Below are 23535 nucleotides of genomic sequence, written 5' to 3' on the forward strand. Positions count from 1 at the left end.
TTAATTTAATTTATTGTACAAGCTGTTAGATTCCTTTCTGTGTAGACTGTTCTTGTTTGTTAGACAGGTGTAAGGAGAAAGAAGATATGACCCAATCAGGTTTTCCTTTCATGTTCCATAGGCTGACTCTTCAGAGAAGATGAGGCAATATGGGCTTTCCCATATACACAGCCATCCTGTCCTGATCACTAGAACTAGGTCCTGTCCTCTGGTAGCACTGCCAGAACCACCACCACTTCCTTCTTGGAAGCTTTTCCGTCAGAAAAAGCAAGTTGTTGTGACATCTGAACCCCAAGGTTTGTCTACTAAAAGCTCAAAAATAAATTTGTAATCACATTTTAATTATTACAGGACCATCTGTTATCTTAATTTCAATTAAACTCCATTTTGTATTACTTCCTCTTAGCCATATTTCCTGCATACTTTGAGAAGTGTCTTAATTTATACTGAAAAAAGCAGTCTAGTGGAGCAAATGAAGAGGGGACGTTATCAAAGTAACTCAGAAGCTCTCTGATGCAGAACCATGAAAGCTTCTGAGCACCTTTTAAAAATTTAAAATATGTGACTAGTCCTGCTGTCTCAACTCATGGTTTCAGAGTAATTTTTTTCCTAGGGTTTGTATTATTATTTGTATTATGTACTGCATAATGGAGTTAGGTGCATGATATGAGACAGCTTGAGCATGAAAGTGCTACAGGCAGGCTAGCAAAGTATACTGGGATAAGAAATGGATGAAATTGGCAAAGGTAAAAAGTGCTGCCATAGTTGCTTTGAGCTACCCTGGACAATGTTTCATATAAGCTAGGCACAATTTAATACTTCTCAGGCTGAAGATCAGAGTGTAAAGCATTTATTTTTTCATGATATGTCACCTAGATCCACCCCTGTTTTTTTCTGTTCAATTCAAATGCATGGGATGATACTTGGAAAATTATTTAGGGGTGACGAATCCCAATTGGAAACTATTTCTCAACATTAATAGTATTAAATACTTTCATGAATGTATCTATTTAACAAGTTGCTTTTTTTCCCAGAGCCTGTGGTAGAGAAACCTGAAAAACACGTTGAGATTGCTAGCCTATTTTTTAAATACAAATTGGATATTATCACAATACCAACAGACACGTAAGTATATAATATATTTTCAGCATTAGCATCGTGAAAGTGCACTGTGAAAAGTGCCATGGCTTATCTTTACTTGTGTCACAGGGAAAGACTGCTCAGATCATGTCTGAAGCATGTCTGGACAAAGTGCTCTGTTGATGTATTGGTGTCACGTAATTAAGCAGCTATCAGTGATCTGTACATTTAGGATCCATATTGGCAATACAACAGCTAAATTTGTATACTAGACACAAAATATTTATAAACACCTAAAAACTTCTGAACACCTTCCTGTAGCTAATCCCAAGAAGATCTAATCAGGCACACAGATGCATAGATATGTAATTATGCTGACCCTCCTGTCTCTGAGGCTTTCAAACACCTCCTGTTTTGGGAGTGCAGCACACACTTCCTGTTGGAGATGTGAGTCTCTGGGCTTAGCTGTTTCTCCCTATAATCTGCTCATGTCTGCACTGCTGAGAAAGTTTCCCAGGGGGTCCATCTGGGTCCCCATTTGTAACACCCAGTATAGACAGTCCCCTAGGCAGATGCACACTTCTTAGGGCTTCTGACATTGGAGGATAGGGAGTGTCATCAGGCAAAGACGCATTGGGATTCTCTTCCCAGTGGGCCCAAAGATGTAGAATTTTTGATAGATGACTTCTGCCAGAAACACAAATATTCTTTGGTGTATTTCAAATTTTTCCTCAAACTATTGGTCTTTTTAAATTCTAACACATAACAAGGAAATAATTGACTGGCCAGTCAGTATTTTCATGGGCATCACTAGTTTCATAAGGAGCACTTAATGTTTATTAATAAAAGACTCTGTTCTCTGGTCATGATAGTTGTTGCAACAAGCCTGAATGTGCAGGTGAAGAAGCTCATGGTCAAAACACAGCTTTGTATAAATGCCTTGTGTTAAAGACTGTTTGGAAGTCCTATAAATCCTTGAAAACCAAAGTCTTTATATAGGGTATCTTAGAGAAGCTTCAGAAACTGTTGTAGTCATGATTTCTAGCCAATATTCCATGCTCAGCATAATACTTGTTCCCTGACAAGAAAGGAAAAGTTACCATAAAGTGTATGAACCGAGGTTTTTTTCCTAGGACACACTGCATAATGTACTTCTGTCAGGCTTCAGCTTATGATTTGAACATTGAGACAAGTTCTAGAATTATTAATCCTGTATCTTTTATTCTGACTGAGTTTCTGTCACAAAACTTAGAATGTAGCATATACCCAGTGTAGACCAAAAGGTTTATGTCATTTTGGAGGTTAGGTCTTTTCTTGAGTCTGAGTCCAACAACAGGTTGTAAATTGTTGAAGATCTGTACACTTTCTTAGGGTGTGTGCACCTTTTGTTGAGACATCTCTAAATAAACTGACTAAATTACATATGTGACAGGTTCTACATTTTGATCAAAATAATTGAATAAACCAGTAAGCTATTTTTAAAATTTTTTGAGCAGTAGCATTTGCCCATGGAAGACGTGACCATGGAATATTCTGGGGATGTAATTGTTTTGCTAATACAGTTGCATTTTGTTAGTTAAAAGTAGTTAAATTGCTGCTTGTTTTCATACAGTAGGAGTAGAAATACATTATAATGCTCTAAACAATTAACAGACTATCAAAATAAGGAGGGATTGATAATGAAGATGCTGAAGTATTTGCATTTTAACAGATTTGATATTATTTTTCATACTTGATAGATTGCTTTATGGTCAACATACCCCATTGGGGAAGGATAGTTTATTTAATGTGCTAAGTTTCCATGACAATTAGCTAATTTAATCTTTGTGATTTAATTAACAGGTAATAGCCAAAAATATACAGCAAGTATTAACATTTTGTTAAAGTGATATAAATAAGATAAGGGACTTAGATACACAGTTGGGACTGAAAGTTTTTAATCTCTTCCTTTTCATCTAATGAATTATTTTGAAACACCAAAAGGCAAGGTATTTGTGACTATTACTGCAAAAGATCTTGATCTTTCATTATCTCAGTCCTTAAAGAGGGGGATAATTAACACAGATTTTAGTTTGTTCTTTATAGCTCTAATAGCACAATTACACACTTAAGTCTAATTAGCATGTATGCAAAATTGTTTAGGTCTTGTTCTTCTAGTTCTTCACTTAACAAGTAGAGACTTACTTATATTTCCTTCAGTTTTTACTCCTGCCTCCAGTGAAGTCAGCAACGGAGCTTTCTTTTGCTAGTACCAGAATAGGCCTGCACAGGTTTCCGTGGTTATCCTGTGTTTTAGTGGTCTGGTAGCTATGGAGACCCAGTTTGAGGGAAAACACAAAAAGTATTCTGACACAAAACATTTTAATTTTTTATCTTACCTCCATTTAATTACTACTTTTTTTCTTGTCTAGAGGCCATAGTAATTTATTCACTTCTGACATTCTCATCTAGTTTTCTGTCTTGGGCTTTGCTTTTTTGAGGGTTAGTTAAGAGGTCTCTCTATCATAGGTTTGTGTGTAGCATCAAGCCAGTAATGACAAGAAATATATGAAGATATGGATTCTGTGCTGCCCTAGGAATCTCAAAATAAAGGAGACACACATTATTTTGACAAAATTTCTGTTAAGAATAATTGTGGAAACCGCATTTTGAAATAAAATGTATGGATTAAAGTGTTTGCATTTTCTTTTATTATTTAGCCACTTTCCACAGACTACCCTCAAAAAAGGATTTCGTTCTATATCCCATCTCACTTCTGTTAGTGAAATTGATGAAAATGAAAGTGACAGTAATGGGGATATGAGTCAAAATGGGAGACTCTCAAATGCAGAAGATTATTCTCAGGTAATATTTCTATTTTTTTAACTTGACCTAGTTTTGTATTACAAAGGACAATGAAAGACAAAATGGAAACTATTTAATACTGAAGTATGTATTTTCAAAGACATTTCAGAAAGCTTTTTCCCTTGCTATATAAGTAACTTCCAACTCTTTCCACTTTGTAGTTATATTGATGTGTATTCAGTGGGAAATTTTAATTAATACCTTTATTTTTCATGATTTTCCCTCAGATTATAAAAGTTCTGTTGCTAACACTGTCTTAGTTTTGTTCTTTAAAATCCTTTTGATGGAAGAATCTTAAGAAGATAGTCTGCAGTGTTTTAAATAATCTTAGTTTATGTTATGATCAGTTTATTTTGGCTACAGTGCAAGATGTACCTCGGCATGTGCCTAGAAAAAATGTAAGCTTTATTTACACATGCCTTAAAATGGCATCTTCACTTGGGACAGAATGGAAAGACTTCTGGCTAGATCTGGAAAAAGAGGTAAGGCTTCTCTGCTGAGTTGGCCTGCTCTTAAATTTCAGAAGCTCAGCATTCTAAAGGAATCCTCAGCTGTGATTTAGACCCTGAGGCTTCCTGCGCAACTCTGTGAGGGAATGCCATTCCTCCAAACAGGTTCACTAAGTGCAGCACTGACTGCAAGCTGGCTCAGATCACCCAAGCCAATGATACTTACTAGGTAGGAGTCTCCACTGCAATTTTTCTACATAGGTAAATTAATCTTACCTAAGTTTAATCAAATATTGTTAGGATTTTTGGAATTACAACTTTGGGAAGTTGTAATTACTGATTTTTATATTACTTTTTTTATTTTCTTGTTTCTGTTTTTAATTTGGAATGTGTATATGCTACCAAAGTCTGTTTTTAGATAAATCTTTAACAAAATGCTCCTTCTAATTCTAAATTAAATCTTGCATGCTTAACAGAGAAAAGATGATACTTTCAAAGAGTTTATGAGCAATATGTCATGAAATATATTTCATATAGGGAAATAATTGACAACATAGAGAAATAAAGACTTAAATACTCACTTAAAAACAAACAGGGCTCCACTGAAGTTTTTCATTTGCTACAAAGAAATTCAATGTGGCAATGCTAGCATCTCTTGAATTTCATTCTGACTGCAGCAAATACTACTCAGAAGACCATTTGATAGCATTTCTCTTTGCACTTTAAATTTTTAAATGAATGGAAAGTAATTTTCTATGTAATTTGTGAAGTGTTGGTTTATATTTTCTCTGCAGAGTACACTCATACCATTTTTATATTTCAGATCTATATGTATACTGTGTGTTTAGATAATGTACATGTGTGGATATCGTTAGTGAATTTAATGATTTTCAAATAAAGCAGTTCTGCAGTGAAGAAGAATATTTTACAATAGAATATATATATGACCTGTGATTATGTGATATATTTAGCTATTTGATAATTTGTGTACATTTTATAAACAATAGCCTAATTAGTACTTCAGTAGTACTTTAGTAGAAATACTAAAAGTATTTTTAATGATGGCATCATACAAAAATCGTTACAAAAAGCAGGGTAAAAAAGATCTGTATATTGGTTTGGTTCGGGACAAGTTTGAAAGGAAATTTCTGAATGGGGTCTTTCTAGAAAGCAAATTCAAGCGGCCCTTCCTTCCTACCAGTTCAGGAAAGATTTCCTTGGAAAAAAGTAGAGAAAGCTGTTTATTTAACAAGAAAAATATTCAAAAACATGAAAAAATGAATACTATTAAACAACAGAACCTCTTGTTGTTCTGAAGAAACAGCAAATTCAAGAAGTCTTTTTTGTGGAGTACAGCTTGACTCAATCTCTTATAAATCCCTTCTGTGCTATAAAATTCTGTGCCCCAAGCCCTGATAGGCCCCAAGTGTGAGCTTCTGATAATTTTTCTAAATTTTCAGTCCAAAACAAGTTTGAACAGTTCCAAAAAAGCTCCAAAACTACAATCCAAAAAAATTCTCTGCTTCAGCTGGATAAAAAGCTACCTAAAAGCAAAAGAAAGCTCTGTCTGACTGCCTGAGCTGCAAACAATACACACAGAAAGAAAAAGAGAAAGAACAAGTGCAATTTCTGAAACAAACTACGTGCTTATTTCCCCCCCCTTCACTCTTGGAACCATTATTAAAAGTGCAAAACTTAGTATCCAACATGAACAGAGCAGATGATTAGAAATACAAGCATCATAAAATCATCCTAAAACAAAGTAGCATCTTATAGCATATAATTGTTTTCAATATAATTTCATATAATATTGTTTTCATTACTTCAGTCTCTAGGTATACAAATACAGATTTGGTTCGTTGCAAATTAATAGAAGTGTATGTGCTGGAAGCACCAAAGGAGTGTGAAATGTCCCTTAGATTTTATCCCCTAGTCCAAGAGTGATTTAGAAGGCTGATCTATTACAGTAGGACATGAAGTCAAGAAGAGATAAGGGCAAGTATGAAAATACATGAGAGAGATGCTGATAAAACTGGAATGGTTGGAAGAAGACATGAATACGATGCAGGCTGAGGGCAATCTGATTCAGACATGAAATGTAAGAAGTTATGAGCAGCTAATTGACTTGTACATGACCTTTGCTTTTGCCTCAAATTAAACCTCAGCTGAAAAATGCTGTGCCTGTTAATAGCTAAAGTATGCAAGTAGAGCTTCATTTTTGCAGTTTGGTTTTTTACTTGGAGAACAATCTTCTTTTTTTTACATATTAAATGTTTTCATCAACAAAATTATGTGGATACATCTAGCAAATTCATAAAGGAGGAGTTTGCTTTCTGTAGTTTTAAAACTTGACATAAAATATACTTTTTAAAAACAAGTTAATTAGTGATAATAAAAGCAAACACTGAAAGAGAAAATTTGATGTCTAAAATTCACTATATTATTGCTAATTTTTAGAATTTCGTATTGCAATATACTGAATGTGAATAACTGTGTCTCCATTTTAAACTATGTAATTACTAAGTCAAGAGACATCTGCTCTAAAACCTTTGATACAGATTCGGTAAATCTTTGGGATACAGCAGTTTTATGCTTTAAGCTGACTGAAATTCAGTCAGCTGCTGCACCAGATGCTCAACAACTTTAAATTGGCATATTTCAATTCACTCTAATGTAAACTGCATGAAGTAACATTGCTGAATATCTGATTCACTGTTCCTAAGGTCTGTTGTCACAGAAACAGACACTAGTGATACATGAAAGACAAAATTCTAGGAGCTGGATGTACCTTCTTTGAAAAATATGAAGTTGAAAGGCATGTCTCATGTCCTCAAAATATTCATATCAAAAAATAGAAATGCCTCATTATTGAATATTTTCAAACCTTTTTTTGGTTGGTTTTTTTTTTGTGTTTTTTTGTTTGGTTGGTTGGGTGTTTTTTTTTCTTTGATTTTCCTGTTCACTGATTTTATGGTCCTGGAAGCATTTAGATTTGTATTAGGGAAAAAAAATTAAATATCTAATTTTGGTAGTTATATTGATCTTGATTCTCTGGTCTTAAGAAAATGCATTTTGTTATTTTTTTGTTAAAAAACTCCATAACGTAGGGCCAAATTCTTAAATGGTGAGGCTCTCTTTTATTCTTGTTCCATAGGAAGTTAAGGTATTTATAAGTGTAGGACACACTGAAAGATAAATGTGAAAGTATTTCTTGGCCAGGAAAAAAACAAAACCATCAGCATATGTAAACTGTACAGTCCTGCAGATTTATGCAGCAGTAATTTTGTCAAATGCTTCTGAGAAAAAGATTATCCTGGAGTAGTGTTTCCTTGTAGATCTGCCATTCAAAGCCTACTTGAATATTCTTCATTGGGATGAATTTTTTGATAGAATTTTTCTATGTGTTCTGTTTGAGGAAATGCAAAGCAAGAAAATCAGAATATCATTACCTTCAGTATGTGCAATGGCTACTAGATATTTTAATATACTGACCTGATTGCTATGTTCATGCATCTTAAGTAGAACACTCGTATTTCTCTTTGTGGCTCCTTCAGTGTCATGCTCCCTGGCAATGCTAATTTCTAGAGCAAAAGTGTTAGAGTCTTCATTCTCCCCCAGTGACACAAATACAAAAAACTTGTTCTTTAATGTTCATGTTTCTTTCATGTTTCTTACCTTGGTCTATGCATTATATATTCAAACCCAGTCCTATCTTCTCATGTGCAGCTGATACCAGTTTAATTAATATGCATGTTCTTTTGTGTGCTCTTTTCATGCTCCCCATAAACATTACTGACTGTTGTGTCATAACAAGCTTTTTCTTCTTTTCACTCCAATCCTTCTGATGTTGCATTTCGTAACTGCTGTGAATTGGTATTGAGTCACCAGGAGAGCTAGGTAGTAAACAAAAAAAAAAAAAAAATAAACCTATTTTCTTCAAAAATTTTATCATTTTGAGAATTACTTCACCCTGCATAAAGTGGAACTTCCCTGCTTATTATTTTCAGGGAAAAATTACATATGACAATGAGGCACATGAATTAGAGGAGGGACTTGAGAAGAGGCATTTAGACATTTGTGGTATAGACACACTTTGATGGGCCCACAATTATCTACTTGCAAATATATATTGGGCAGCTTCAGCATTAGAGACTGAATAAAAGAGATTCCAAATAGGTAATCCAGTATTTTTAAGCTATTTCTATATCTCAGTTTGTGCACAGCTTTGTAGATGTTTGTTCTTTTGTAACATTGCCTTTTTTTAAAACCCACCTCTGTTAACCTACTCTCACATCGCAGCTAAAATGAGAACTGATATTCCATTTAGTGATACAGTGACTGAGGAATAAACAAAAGTCTGTCCAAATGACTGTAGATGTAAAACCCTTTGATGATATAACTCCCAGATCAGCATCAAACTTCAAAATTTTATACAGTTTTAGAACATAAGAAATATTTTGGTCACCTTTGTAATTTTGAAGGAATTGAAACAGATTTTTTATCTTAAAAATAGAGTACCTGAAACTTTATTCCTTCGCCTGCAGTTATATTCAGAGAGCTTAATTTTTGAAGAACGCTTCTGTTTTTCACAGAAAAACTGGTGTGTTAAATTTTGCCATGCATAATTTCTACAATAGATTTGTGCTGTGCAAAAAGGGAACTTCCAAATTCCCATAATGGACAATATTACAGTTAAATTATGTGTATTAAATTATTTGCTATTTCCAGTTTTGGGATAGAGACTCTTAAATCTGTAATTTGTTTGCTCAGCTCTTTCCTTTGTTAATTCAGAGAATATCAAACACCTAAAATTTTGTGAGAGGTGAGATTTCTGAGCCTGTTCCCATGTCCCGAGCCCATAGAGATTCTGTAAAATGCTGCAGGAAGATTTTTACTTGATCTAGAAATTAAAGTAGGAAGCCATAAGGTTTTCCTCTAAGGAAGCATTTACAGGTCCCTTCACATAGTGTATGCAGGGTAGTCTGTAATAAGAGGGTTGAGGCAGACCTGGATTTCCAGCACAATGACCTTGTGCAAGATTTAGGTACTGTTGTGACCTGCCATCCAGTCTAACTCAGACTGTCTAAATTACGTCAGTCAAAATATATTTCTTGATTGTACTGAGAAAGCACAAAAGCTCCAAGTCAGCACAGGCCCCACAGCTTCTCTTTGAAATGCAGAACAGAAAATCGCTCTGTGTCCAGCTGCTGGCCAGGTCAATGCTACCAGCTTCAGCATCAGCACCTTTGTCACATGTCAAGATATGTGAGGGTTTATATGAGGAGTTTGGGTGGGGAGAAGGGTGACAAATCTAGGTAAAGGGAGACCTGGGGTGAAAGGAAGCTTGCAAATTTGTTTGTAATAGCATTTTTAGTCTTGAATATTTGTCTTTGCAAAGGCAAAGCTAGTCCAGCTAAACCATTAATAGTACAACATTCAAATAGGAAGTAAACTGGAAACTGTGCAATTTCTTTCTCCTGACCAACTTCACGAAAGGAAAAAAAAAAGAGGTGGAAGTGACTCTTTCAGTGTTTGTCATATTGCAGATGAGAGGGCAGTCAGAAGGAAGGATGATCAGGCACATATTTTTAAACCAGAGATTTTAATCTCTCAAAGACAAGGACCTTGTCTTCGTAAATTTAATGAATGGAGTTGCTGAAAGGCTGGATAACTTCATTTGAACTTCAAGTACAAGCAGCTACATTTCATTCATATCAGTTCAGAAATTCTAGCTTGGAGCTGGGTTGACCAGGATAAAGTTGTTTGCCAAAAACATAAAAAAAGAGGCAACTTTTTATACAGTGATAGGAAACAAAAGATGCTATTGTAATCAAGGATGCTGATGCTAATGACAGTTGTGTACTGTCACTTGCACAGCAAGAAATGTTTGTTGGAAAAGGAGTACTCTATATATTTTTCAGGAATACTAACAGAAAAAAAAAATGGAATTTGTTGCAGAATAGGAATATTAGTTCTTAGAATACAACTTACTTTATTGTTTAAAAGCAGTAATATCAAAGAACATTTCAATAGTGAAGTGGTAGGTATATGAAACAGCTTTTATCTCACATTGCAGATGACATGTACTTCTCTAGAAAAGTATCAGTCTATTAGTGATGTGCATGTAGGTATTATGATGAAATTTGCCACTTTCATTTTTCATTTAAAAACACAGCCCAAACCCATGATGATAACTTACCAGATAGTATCTCTGTCTCTGGAACAACTGCCCCCAAATCAGGTATTTTCTCTTACAAAATAATGCAAGATTATAGTCACCATCATTGCTTTTTCTTGTTTTGTTTTTTCACTGTATAGGAGACCACTTCCTTGTCACAACAAAAGGCAGAGGTACTCAGTAAAGGTAAGTGTGTGTAAAGTTTATAATCAGAGTTCTGCCATTCCTGTGTTGTTTGGCAGCAGTGTTAACCCTCATATTCATATATTAGCAGTCTTACTTATTTATGGGTGTTGGTTTTACAGGAAAAGATTTCAAAGAACTGGTAATAGCATGTACAATTACATAGAGTAAAATCTTCAGTTTGGTGTTCAAAAAAATTTAAACACTTCTTATTAGTTACTCTCCAGAAAAATATAGTGGATTTTTCACACAGAGCTCTTTTTAAGAAAGGTGAATTGCAGTATTTTTTTTTTCTGAAAAATGGAAAAAAAAAGGAAATAAAAACAAACAAGAAAAAACCAACAAAAAGCAGCTTTCATTTCAATTAATGTTCTTCTGAAATGTGTTTTACAGCACTATTTGAAGATTATTAAAATTTTTTTCAAAACTAATACCTCATTTTTTAAATTACTCTGAATGCTTGAAGGACTTGGTCAGAAAAACAAGAGGCTCTTAAAAATAATAGCACTGTAGTTGTTTTACTGGAAGCCTAACACTCATGTTAACTTAAATTGAAGAGAAAGTCTAGGTTTTTCAGCTTTCAGGTGCTTTTTACATAGTTGAAGGAAAAGAAAAAGGCCTTTTGTGCCTTTCCTTATATTGCATTTCCTTCAGTTCTTGAAAACTAGTTGCAAACTAATTTAGCGCAACACATTAGCTCTGTGTGTATTGGTGATAATGAAATATTACAAAGCACATTTAAATATAAATGATGCAGATTTCTAATAGCTTTCTCTTTTGTTACATCTTATGGTTGAATATTACCTCATCTTTTTCCTCAGCAAGCATTCTGAATTAATAGCTGTTCAGTTCTTCTATTCTCAGTTGTTGAGCTATTCTCAAAACTTCTTTTTGGGCCAGGTCAAACATTTTCAGTAACTATTTATGTGAATCTCAGAGAATAAATGCAGACAAAGTTACATTACAACACAAAAATGTTATTGAGTGATTGCAAAATCTGTCTAAATATGTTTGTGTTTATATTTTGGTATGAATCTGACCTTAATTCTGATTTTCATACAAGAAAATTAATGTAATCTAGTTAAAATCTGTTTCTGTTTAGAAGCAGTTAGACTGATTTGTGTGAGTAGCATCATAGCAGATACTAAGTACCAGACACAAAGCTAGGTCTTTGTGTCCTCTACATTTCTTTGTATTTTTTTCTGTGGGTTGTAGAATACTGCTTCATTAGCCTTTTATTGAACTGAGCTTTGGACAAGGGGATGTACTTTTATCTATACAGATAAATTTAGGTTTGCAAAAATCATATGTATGTGTACCTATCACATTGATATTGAAGATTCTAGGGCACAGTTCAATATGTGGTAGTTTATTGAGGTGGACTACTTAAGCAGATGCAGATTCAAACCCTAAATTTCCATATAGAGTTGCTTCAGTCACCATTTCAGCTCTCTAGGTTGGTGGGATAGCTTTTAGTTTTTAACTGTGTGCATAATAACTGATGTATAGATAATTTCCTTGTAATTTTAGGATAATTTTTAAGAATGATACTACTTTAACTTTGGTATTGTCACTGTGTTGGCTCTATGTGTCTTTTTATCTTTGCAGATGAACGTGACAATATCAGTTTAGATACCAAAAAAACATCAGAAACAGCTGATACCAATACGAAGAGCCTGACAGGGACTAAATCAAAGGACGGAACAGCATCAGAAAAGATTTCAGTTTCCAGGGAAACCTGGATTACCTTTGAAGACTTCTGTGTTTGTTTCCAGTAAGGAATAGAGGGTTTGAGTTTTATTCCACACAATATACTGTACAATAACGGTAAAATTCAAAACATGGCTATATAAAAATCGTATCTTCTTAACAGATTTTCTTTGTATAGCTATCCTGTCTTTCAGGGTGGCTTCAAGGCAACTCTTCAGACCAGACTGTTCTTCAGACCAGATGTACTGTCCCTTTTGACAGCGCATCTGTAGATGCAGCCCTGCTCTGTGCCTTGGTTGTGTCCTCCAGAATACAGTGGAGAACACAACCACCAGCTCCATAAAACAGCTGTCAGACTGCAGCTGGGGTGGAAGATTGTATGTCATGGAGTGTTGTGGCCATTAAGTGCTTTTGTAACCCATGAGGCACTGTGCAGACACAGTCTGCATCCAGACAGCACAATTCTAAAGAAAAATATAGTTGTCGAAATCTGTAGCCATCAGCATAGCTTTGCTTGATAAACTAGATGTTTTATCTCACTCCCTTTTGAATATAATTCCAAGGCATTTATGTCTCTGAAAACATAAAATAAAAACAACTTGTAGCATCATATCTTTGGCTTCTGTCTTTAAGATGTAAGGAGCTTGGTGCAATACATACCCTTTAGAGAATCTAAGATTGCTGAGGGAAGTAATTTTATCAGAGAAAATTCACTCAATTCTTTTCTTGTTTGAATGTGTAACTGAAATTTCTTTGTGAAGATTTTATTTTCATAAATAAGTGTATAAACTCTATTCATTCTGTAAAGGAGAATGTATAACTTTTATAGAAGCCAGCAGCACAGGAACTTCAGGAATAAAAAGTCATGGGTCACTTTAGGCCTTGTTAAGATTTCCATGCTGCTTTTAGGTAGTCCTAGGAAAATAGGACATTCAGAAAAAAAAGCATCACAAGCAGTTTCATTTCCTTTAAAAATCTCACATACAGAGAATGTGAAATATGATCTTTCTACTTTATTACCCAAATGTTAAAGTGCTGTTGACTTTTTTAGACCAATATTAATAATAATTAAGGCAAAAATCATTTGTCAGTTTCTTAGCTCTAAATGAATGAGAGTTTGTTTTCACAGTCAACTGATAAAATATTGGTTAACAGAACATCTTGATTGACCTTTGAAGGATTTATCCCTCAGAAGAAATTAAGCATCTCGGATTTTCAATTTACCCCTCTGCTCAGTTGAAAACTTTTCCTTCTCTGTCATGGCTCCTTCTCAGATACAGTGAAAATTAGAATGTTCATAGTTCCTATCAACTTTGAGAAGTGAGGAATATTTTAGTCATTGTAGGAATTGATATGTCAGCAGTAAATCAGGATCCCTGTGGAGTTTCTGGGTAATCACAACATTGGTTCAGATCTGATTCCATCCTCAATTAAAACTTAAGCCATTTATGTCTTCCTTGGTGAAATTAAAACCAGAAAAAAATGTTTCCAGGAACTATATAGCTTTCTGAAGGTCTGAAAACAGCTGAGAACTGAAAAAAAATTAATGAAATATATAAACTAGTCCAACTTTCAGTTATACTTTGTATAAAACTTCATTACAGTAATTTTCATGTTGGTATGGATGTTTTAGAGTAATATTAGCAAGTTACCATTTATAGATTGAAAATAAGCAAATTAGTGGTCTGACCTCCAATGGAAAAGTGTAGAAATGCTGTAAATACATTAATTAATTTCAAATGCTTTCTCTAGAGATGAATTTTATTCATCTTTTTATAGCTAAAAATGTTGAATCATTTTTGATAAATAGCTGTGAGTCTGACTTGTGAAATTAGAATCTTGTGCTATGAAATAGACATTTACCTAAACTAAGTAATTTATACTGATTATTTTCTTACAGTCATGTATATCTAATATTTCAATTTTATATTCTTCTTAGGAACCTGTATGTTTTCCACAAGCCACATACATATGCTTATAATTATCAGAAGACATGTTTTAAGGTAAATGACTGTATTGTGCTTTTCTTTTCCCCCAGTTTTACATAATTAGATAATACATATATCCTAAAAGATATTGATAGAACAGATATAACTGCTACCACTGAAAAGTAATAATGCATTAAGATTACTGTAGTCAATACAAATGTATGTTTGCAAGCAAATATTCAGCATTATATATATATGTGTTTAAGTAAAGGAAAAATGCTGTGGAATGCTACTGCACAATAAAAAAAAATGGCTTATGTAAAGAAAAATGATAGTGAATCAGATCTCCAACCATTATTCATTTTGATTAAAAACTACCTCATAACAATTTGGTGTCAAAATTGAATTTAATGATGATTCAGCTAAAGAATCTGCTCTTCAATTCTCCTTCATCTTCCCCTGTCACCTAAAACCCAAATTGTGAGTCTGTTTAGCATAACACTCTGTTTTCTCTTTAAATGCTAAGTCCTTTTGCTATTTACAGCATCCTGTTGCAGGGCTTTAGAAACACTCTTTAGTTACATTCAAATAATGGAATTTCTCTAAACCTGCCATTAGTTCATATTATCAAAAGGTTATTTGACATGCTTTGAATATCCTGTTCCAGCTCTTATTTTATAGCTTATCTGAGGTGTAATTGTAGAGTGCTGAAATGTAAACTCCAGGCATGAAGTTCATGTAAAATCCTGTACTGAGAAGGTTAATTACATGGATTATGCTCCATAATTATAGTACACCTGCAATTTCCCACCTCTCTGTAATCACATCACAAGAAATTTTCCTAATGACTGCGTGATATACTTTTGTAAGCCATAATCAGCATTAAGACTATGTAAGCCTGTGTGTTCTTGTGCCAAAAAAACCCCTAACCCTTTGCTGTAAAACCATTCTTATTTTTAACATTGAAAGAGATGATATGTTTACAGTATTAGGTAAATTTTTTATCGTGCTTATAAAAGAACATTTTCATATTATGATAGAAGGACAAAAATACAAAAAAATATAACTCCAGAATATTCAGGAAGACCTGTACTGTAACAGTTCTGAAGAAAGCAGCTCGTTCACTATTAGATTTTAAAGAATTACTAGGAACAATAGAATAATTCTATAGTTTCTAACATTGGCATAGGGATAATGTATTAAAGTTCAGAGTGAAAGATGTTGCCAGCATAGAGTTTTGTAGGAGAAAATTCCATTTATAAGGGAATATCATTCATATCTACAAATTCAAAAAGTATTTATTTATTTCAAGGTTTCAATTTGAATCAGAAAGATGCAGCAAAAACTAAAATTTTTGGTCTTCTGTTGTCTGGCAAGTAAAAATCCTGCATTTAGATATATATGATCAGTATAATATAAAAGTAGGTATATTCTCATACAAAAAGAGTTCTGTTTCCTTTAATCTCTTAACTGAACAGCATTATACATGCAGCACAAGGCTCTGGGCTAAATGGCATGTTTGAAATTTGGAAGAAGTTGTCACAATCAATTGCTTACTTCCCATACCATAGCTAAGGTCACCATATGCAAAATCTTAATCCTACATTGTGTAAGGCCAGTTGGACAGGATTCAGTGCAAATGAATGAACAAACCTCCATTTTTCTGTACAGTCTTCTGATGAGGAAGTCTTCTATTATTTACTTGTGGACAGTCTGATGCCCATTGAAATCCTGGTTAGCTTTTCTGCATTAGTACACTGGTATGTTACTGAAGGTAAGGCAAACACACAAAAGTACGTCAGTGTTGCATTTTCCCGTTCTTTAATATGTTTGTGCCATTGTGTTTGTCTCTTGTGTACTTGGGCACAGTTTGAGAGTTTAGCAATACTTTGAAGAAGTCAAATTGGTTTTAAGAAATACACTAACATTCAAGCAATACTTTGTCATTATTTCATATTGATGATGAACATTTTAATGAAAGAATCCCTCCTTGTCTGTTTATTATGATTTGCTGGAAGCTTTTCATCTGTATATTTCTGGAATGGATTTTGTGTTTCTTGGGGTTTCTTTCCTACAGATTCCATTCATGCAAGCTACTTTATGCCTTAGCTGATCTTAATGCAGCAAAAACCACAATATAACCAAAGAATATTTCTGAAATTATTTTTAAACTGGTGCACAATAAGCTCTCAAATATGTTTAAGTTGGCTTTTTCAAGACCTAACAACTTGAATGACTTAAATATTAATCCCTTGTATTTAATGAAAAACACAGAATGGAATTCAGGAGAGTTAAGGCATTTTATTATGGTAGTTGGCTTAGGTTAATCAGATATTTAAATACTTGACATGGATGTAATTTAATGCATCTAGAATGGAATAGAGAGAACCAAAACAAAGCTTAAAAAACCAAACCAACCATTCTGTTAAAATAAACTATAAGCTATAAATGTCAATAAATGTATTTTTTTACGGCTATTTGCTTTCTTTGCATGTGGAAAGAAAGGAATTTTTTTTGAGTTTTATAGGAGCCTTAAGTAGCTTGGAAGATGTCTGATGCCTTAAGTTTTTTAAAAATACCTACTTTAATCCTTTAACGCTGTCTAGCCTCTGTTCTAGGTAGTGTCTCAAGGCATCAGATATATACATCTTAGTAACACATTTTATAACCATTATTTTCTAGCAAATAGTACAAATAAGCCATGTTTTGTACCACCAATGCATTTTAAGTGACTGTTTTTTTCTGTGTTAGCAAAACCTAAATGAAGATTTAATGACTGTGAAGTAGCCACAGATTCTGCTTAGTTGTGTCTGAATGTTATTGTTGTTCACCCTCCCCATATTGTGTGGGTTGTATTTTGTTTTGGTTTGTTTTGTTTGGTTTTCTTAACCTAGGTACTAAACAAGAATGTTCAACGGGCGTGCTGAGGGTTGAATATTTCTCTTGGAAATCTGTGATTCCTGGAGAACTCGTATTAAAGATGCATACATCTGCAACCAAAGCTACTGTGGTAAATCTTCCTGTTGGGTATGTATGAATGTATGTATGTATGTATGTATGGGTATGTGATTTTTCTTGTTAAATGCTCATAAGTAGGAGTAAAGAACTCAGACTCTTTATAAAAAGTGTTGGTAAATTCACAGTAATTTGTCAGTCTTAACAAATTCTACCTATCAAGCAGTCTGATAATCCAAAAACTTACATTTTAAGGTATAAAATCTTGTAGGGAAACTGGGAAAACAACATTTTCACGTCTTGTCATAAGCATAATATTCCTGACTAAATCACTGAGGCCTTCTACTTTCCCAAAAAGAGAAAATCATCAGTTTTATCTCAAAGAGATGAAACAAAATGTAGTTTTAAAAAATTAAGTAAGATGTCAAATTAATAAGCATAGAAAGAGAATACCACAACACTAGCACACTGAAATTAAATCAAAGACTTTTAATAGTGCTTTTTATTTGTATTCATTTAGACTAAACCTGGGACAGTTGTTGGGTTTATAGACAACATTCACATCTAGTTCTGCATTCACATGAGGGTTTTTTAGTGTAGTTTCTAAAAGTTGTATTTCTCTGTACTGTAGGGAGGCCAAAAATGTGTATCTTTTAGCACCTGTAAATTTCAAAGCTAACAGATACCATCAGCTCAAATTTATAAGCTTCCCACCTTTGATTCTCTTTACTCCAGAGACAGGAGGATTTCAGTCAAATTTAATTTACAAAAGGTGTCAGAGACAAATGGGTTTCCCCATTTCATTCCAAAAGAGAAGTCACTTGGTAATCATGGAAGGCATTCTCTTCCCACTGTCTTTTAGTGGCTAAGAGGCATTTAAATATCAGTCAAAAGAAGATGTAATTAAAAACTACCTGTGTGTCTGGTAAGCATCATCTTTCCTTTCTTACTCTCACTGCTGGATCTCTGGTTAACATTTTGAAGCTGTGGCCTGGATAAGCTTCTTCACCTAAATACAATTCTGACAATGATATTACCTAATGTGTGAAAGAAAAAGCTTAAGAATTGCTGCAATTAAAAAAAAAAAAATTGGTTGGATTTTTCTTGATTGTAGGCGACATATCCTGCTCTTCACAGTAACTTGTCCCATAGGGCACCACATTGAGCTGTGTACCATGGTGCCATGTGTCTTTGGAGAAGAGGATGCTGTGATGCCAGCTCTTCAGAAGGTGTGCATAATGACTAATCAGACATTGTGAAAATAGTTTTTCTGACTACTAATTAAAGTGAAGTAGTATTGGACTTCTGTTTAGAGCTGTTATATTCAATGGTATTGTATTAGTTTTAATATGAAATTGGCAAGGGCATTAAAGGTAACGGGCTTTACAGCACAACAGGTACTGGATGCATATTGCAAAAGTTGTCTTATGTAAACATGTAAGTTAAAGTTGGGTAGTACTGTGGTTTACATAGAAGTGCAGCATACAATGTGAAAAATGCTCTTCTTGAAATACATATGTCAGGGTAGTGTATAACTCACTTTTTGAGGCATGTCATAAAATACATGTAGAAATATTAATTAATATTTAAAAATACCTGTGTATTTAAATAAAATCTCACATCAGTGAAATATGTTTGGTCCCATGGGATTGCATATTACACACCAGATCCCAGAGTAGCTTTTATATGTAAAAAGAGCAATTTAATCAAACAACTTTTCATAGCTGAGATAAGAGGCTCAAGAGAGAAATTATTACAGCTTTTGTTCTTCATTGTTTGTAATCCAGACAGACACCACTGTCATCCATATTTTCAAGGTTTTTTTATCAAGCAGTAGGCCCAAATATTTATTGAAGTCCCTGAGGGGAGGGAATATATTTTCTAGAGAACATTTGTGCAAAAATATTTAAAAGGTGAGATTAACAGAAAATTTACATAGCAGTGTAGATTCAGGGTCCTAATAATAGAGCACTAAAACATCTTGTGCAAATTTATCACATTTACTGTGATAAAAAAGTAGAAATATAAGAAGCTGGGTCATTAAAAAAATCTTGTGGCTGTACTATCTCCTTGCCTTCAATTTTTGGATGAAAAGCTATTTCCTATCAAGGAAATAAAGCAGACTTTTATCCTTGGGTTTTCCATGCAGTTCTTTTTGAAGCAACTTCTCTGCAGGCTATTATTTGCAGGAAAGTGTGCACATTCTTGCAAAGAAATCCTGATGAAGATTATTGATGCTTAAGACATCATGTATTTGATCATTGTTTTCAGCAGGATATTAATACTAATTTGTCCTTCCGTAACAGAAGATGCTAAGCACTTCAGCTGACAGTTATTATCACTGCAGTAGAAAGACTCTATATGGATCTTATTTTTGATTGAATTTCCTATGACTAATAATTTAGAGGGAAAAAGCAATGAATATCTTATGGTGTCTGTTATTTATTTTACTGGCAAAAATCAGTGAGAATTTTATATGCTTTTGAATATCAGAGACATAATTGATTTTACAGTTTATAATATGAAGAGCAACTGCATGAATTCAGGAAGTTTTGTACTTCATCATAATAAAAAAGCTTGTATTCTGTCATGGCCCAGGAAGAAAACCAAAGAAAATCCAAAAGCAATCTTTCTAAGAATAGTTGTTTTATTCTCTTTCCCCAGGAGAGCTCTCGATTTATAGAACAGGCTACAGCTATCCTGAAAGCTGTTGGAAATGTGATAAATAATTTCAGCAATAAGGATGAGCTTCCTAAAGCCTTGAAGGAATTGGAAGTAGCTCATTGTCCTCCTGGCCTTCATAATACTAAAATAGCTAAAGAAAACGTCAAGGTGAGGAAATAGTCTAATGAACGCACATCTAAAAGCTACAGAACTGGATAACTGCTCAACATTGTCATTATCCTCTTCAAAACAATGCCTGTGAACTTAACAAAGACCACCTGCATGCTCTGAATGTGGCATTCATTATAAAGTGTAAGCCCAAATGACATAACTTGTAACTTGTATGGTAATTATCTTTTAAGAAGAAAAATTTCAATGTGCACAGAGTAGCACATTCTAAATTTAGTCTATTTTTGTCAATCTAGTTTAGCATACTTTGGGGCAGAAAACGTGAGCTGTTTTTTATATTACAACTTCATTTTGAATTTGCAAGATACATCCTGAAATGCAGAAAAGTCTAATGATTGCTTTCTCTGCCTAATGTTTATGGAACAGAAAAACATTATTACAGCTTATATTTCTGAAGGCATTAATGAGTTCTTTCATTCATAGCATTTCAAGTTGATTTTCTTTGTTTCTTGATACTACAGCATTCTTATTTAACTTTTCTGCTCTGTATTTATGATAAATTAAAGGTATATGATAAAAACATTAAATTTTTCTGTAGATCTCTATGCAATAGCTTTCCAATATTATAAAAAGGTTACAACAAAAAATTTTATAGAGGATACACTAATTTTAATGTGTATGCAAATGCTGATCATATTGCTATAACTTGGTTTTTCTAAAGTTAGTATTTTATATATTCCAGATTCATTTTTTTTCATCAAAGTACTAGGAAGCTCATGCAGTTTAGATGGTGTAGTTTAGATTGAATAGAACAAAGGTTTTAATATTTTTGTAATCAGTGATATTAAAAATCAGAACACCTAAGCTATCAATTTTATACGTGGGCTTGGCACCAGGATCAAATTCAAGAAAATAACAGAATTCATAAAGAATTATTACAGGTGCTCCACTCATGAAAGAGGTAATTTACATTCCAAATCCACCAGGGAAAAAAAATTGGTTTGAACTCAGGAACAGAATATACAAATTTTAAATGCATATGCTCATGTGAAATATGTGTAAAATTTAGAGAGCTTAAGAAAAATTCAGTAGTCTTAAACACAGATATCCCTTAATTTCTCCTCCACTAAGAAGACAAATTTATATCAGTAAAAGAATAAAAAGACAGAAATTAGATAAATGAAAGGCACTGAGCTGACAGTGATTCAAGGATGAAAATATGGAAATTATCTGTCTTTAATACAAACGGTGAAAAATTGTTCTGAATACAAGAAAGGATCTACTATATTCTTTCTTCCCTAGTTTTACAAATTTAAAAATCAAGGACATGTTTGTTAGTATTAAAATACATAAAATGTTTCCAGAAAGAGGAAAAATCTGAAACTAAGGTCAATGAAAGAGAAAAATCTTGTTTTTTCCAGTAAGTTGCTACTATGTTCTTCAACTCAGATTATGAAACAAGTTCTGTAAAACACACTCTAAAATTCCCATCTACTTAGAGTGGGGGAGGAAAAGACTGGATTTCTGCTCTTTAAAGAGCATCAATATGTCAAAGCATAAAAATAGAGCCAAATCTTCCCATGCTGTAGCACCTCCTAATCTCAAAAGCATTCCCATTCCGTTATCAGCCTCTGTTCTGAAACCTCGAGTTTGGAACTCCCATTGTCATGATAGCAATTATAATATGTTCTTCTGTCCTCTGGTATGAGGCCATCAACCCCCTACACATAAACTATGAGGATGTTTCTGGGTGATAAACACACTGTAGAATAAGTCAAATTTTCTTATTTTAATAAGCCAGGCATGAAACAGGTTTCATCTCTATTGTTGTCCTGAAGCATTGTAGTCCAACAGTTTGGATTAATTTTCAGGTACAGTATTTGTTAAAGGAAGTTAAATACTTCATGTATATGTGGTAGGAGAAGAGGGAAACAGTTTCTAAAACAATAATAAGAAGAATATAAATCAGTCTTTATAAATGAATTATTCTTTAAATGCTTTTCCTCTTTCTGATTGTAGGTTTTCAATAATGCATTTTGGTACTTGATCAAATATGTATTAGACAAGAAGGATCTTTACAGATATAAATTTGCCTTCAGGTGCTTTACTTTGGATTTTAAAGACACTGATTTTTCTGGTGATGACACTGATATTTCAGGTAATATGTTGTTATTGCTAATCACTTCAAATATATCTGAAAATTCTTATTTTCAGGGAAGCCAACTCTTCTCTCTTCTTGTTTTTTTCTTGCTTCAGTAGACACAGTTGATTTTTAAGCCTAAGACTTTTACTGTTGACAGGACATCTGAGGTTCATCTCAGAATAGAAATGATCCTCTTCTTTGTCCCAGGAAGTCTGATTACTCTTTTTTAATTTATAAAACTGCCCTTGGTCTTCTTTGCATTTCATTTGTCAGCGTTAACAAACAATAACAAACATCTACATTTTTTTACCTGCTGTACTTCACCTCATCACTATTGTTCAAAGCATCATCTGAGAAACCCTTAAATGCCTATATTGTTCACAAACTGAGAGCGAAGGAAGACTCAATTTAGTACCTTCATTGAAAGTTCAGCTATTTCTTAGTGATGGTTGAGAGGTTTTTGCTTGTTTTTAGGGGGAGAGTTATTTGAAGTTTTGTTATCTTGCTTATTTTCTTGCTTGTTTTTTAAGTTTGTTTTTTGGGAAATTAGTGTGTTGCCTGGCTAATTGGCTGGCTAGTAATACCCATGTAGTGTGGGACTGGCTACAGCACCATCTGCCTCCTCCAGCTTGCGGTCAGGGTGTGCTGTGTACCTGAACATACTCTGAGAGGAGCCATTGGAAGGCCAATGTATTTCCTACAAGCAGGGATAATTCTCTTCCCACTGTTTCTTTGCTTCATTTTTTATGCAGGCTGCAATTTTATGCCATTAGAATTAAGTTTGCATGGCAACCAAATATATTGCTCTTTTCCATTTTAGGACTTATCTTTCAGTCTCTGTAACTTTTTAATCTATTAATGCTAGCATTTATTTTACTACCATAAGCCTTGTGTATGTGGTTTCATATCACAACAGAAAAATAATTTATCTGATTGGTGGGAAGAGACATGATCACCATTTGAACACCTTTTATGGGGACTTAGCTTTTCCTTTGTCTATTGTGAACTTACAGAATAAAGTGTCAAACAAAACAATACTAACTTCCTTTTGATTAGTCAGTTTATTCTGGAAAAATAATATTAAAAGCTAAATTAAAATGTATGCAAATACCTTTCCTGACACAACGGTGTAGTACGTTTGTCCTTTTAAGAAAGCATTTATAAGCATGTCTCTATTTACTGGGAACTTTCTTCTGAATCTCCTCTCTTCTGAAATTTATTGTTCCTTTGAGACATTAGGTATTTTTCAGAGAATTTCATCCCATGACAAGA

At 33.7% G+C, this 23535-nt stretch overlaps 1 protein-coding gene across 15 annotated transcripts in view; it reads left to right on the forward strand.

Annotated features, from left to right (window-relative positions):
* Window positions 1-23535, forward strand: part of ADGB (androglobin) — a 100946-nt gene that overhangs the window by 41337 nt on the left and 36074 nt on the right. For all 15 annotated transcript variants that reach the window (XM_086877566.1, XM_086877569.1, XM_086877565.1 and 12 more), the window contains 11 exons: window positions 122-296; window positions 1035-1125; window positions 3780-3924; window positions 10692-10737; window positions 12343-12508; window positions 14384-14447; window positions 16044-16146; window positions 17267-17399; window positions 18442-18556; window positions 19992-20159; window positions 22140-22278. In XM_086877566.1, coding sequence (XP_086733692.1) covers window positions 122-296; window positions 1035-1125; window positions 3780-3924; window positions 10692-10737; window positions 12343-12508; window positions 14384-14447; window positions 16044-16146; window positions 17267-17399; window positions 18442-18556; window positions 19992-20159; window positions 22140-22278 — 1345 coding nt within the window. The remainder of the gene's footprint in view (window positions 1-121; window positions 297-1034; window positions 1126-3779; window positions 3925-10691; window positions 10738-12342; window positions 12509-14383; window positions 14448-16043; window positions 16147-17266; window positions 17400-18441; window positions 18557-19991; window positions 20160-22139; window positions 22279-23535) is intronic.

This window comes from Cyanistes caeruleus, chromosome 2 (genome assembly GCF_971803275.1).
Source record: "Cyanistes caeruleus chromosome 2, bCyaCae1.hap1.1, whole genome shotgun sequence".
Classification (NCBI taxonomy): Eukaryota; Metazoa; Chordata; class Aves; order Passeriformes; family Paridae; genus Cyanistes; species Cyanistes caeruleus.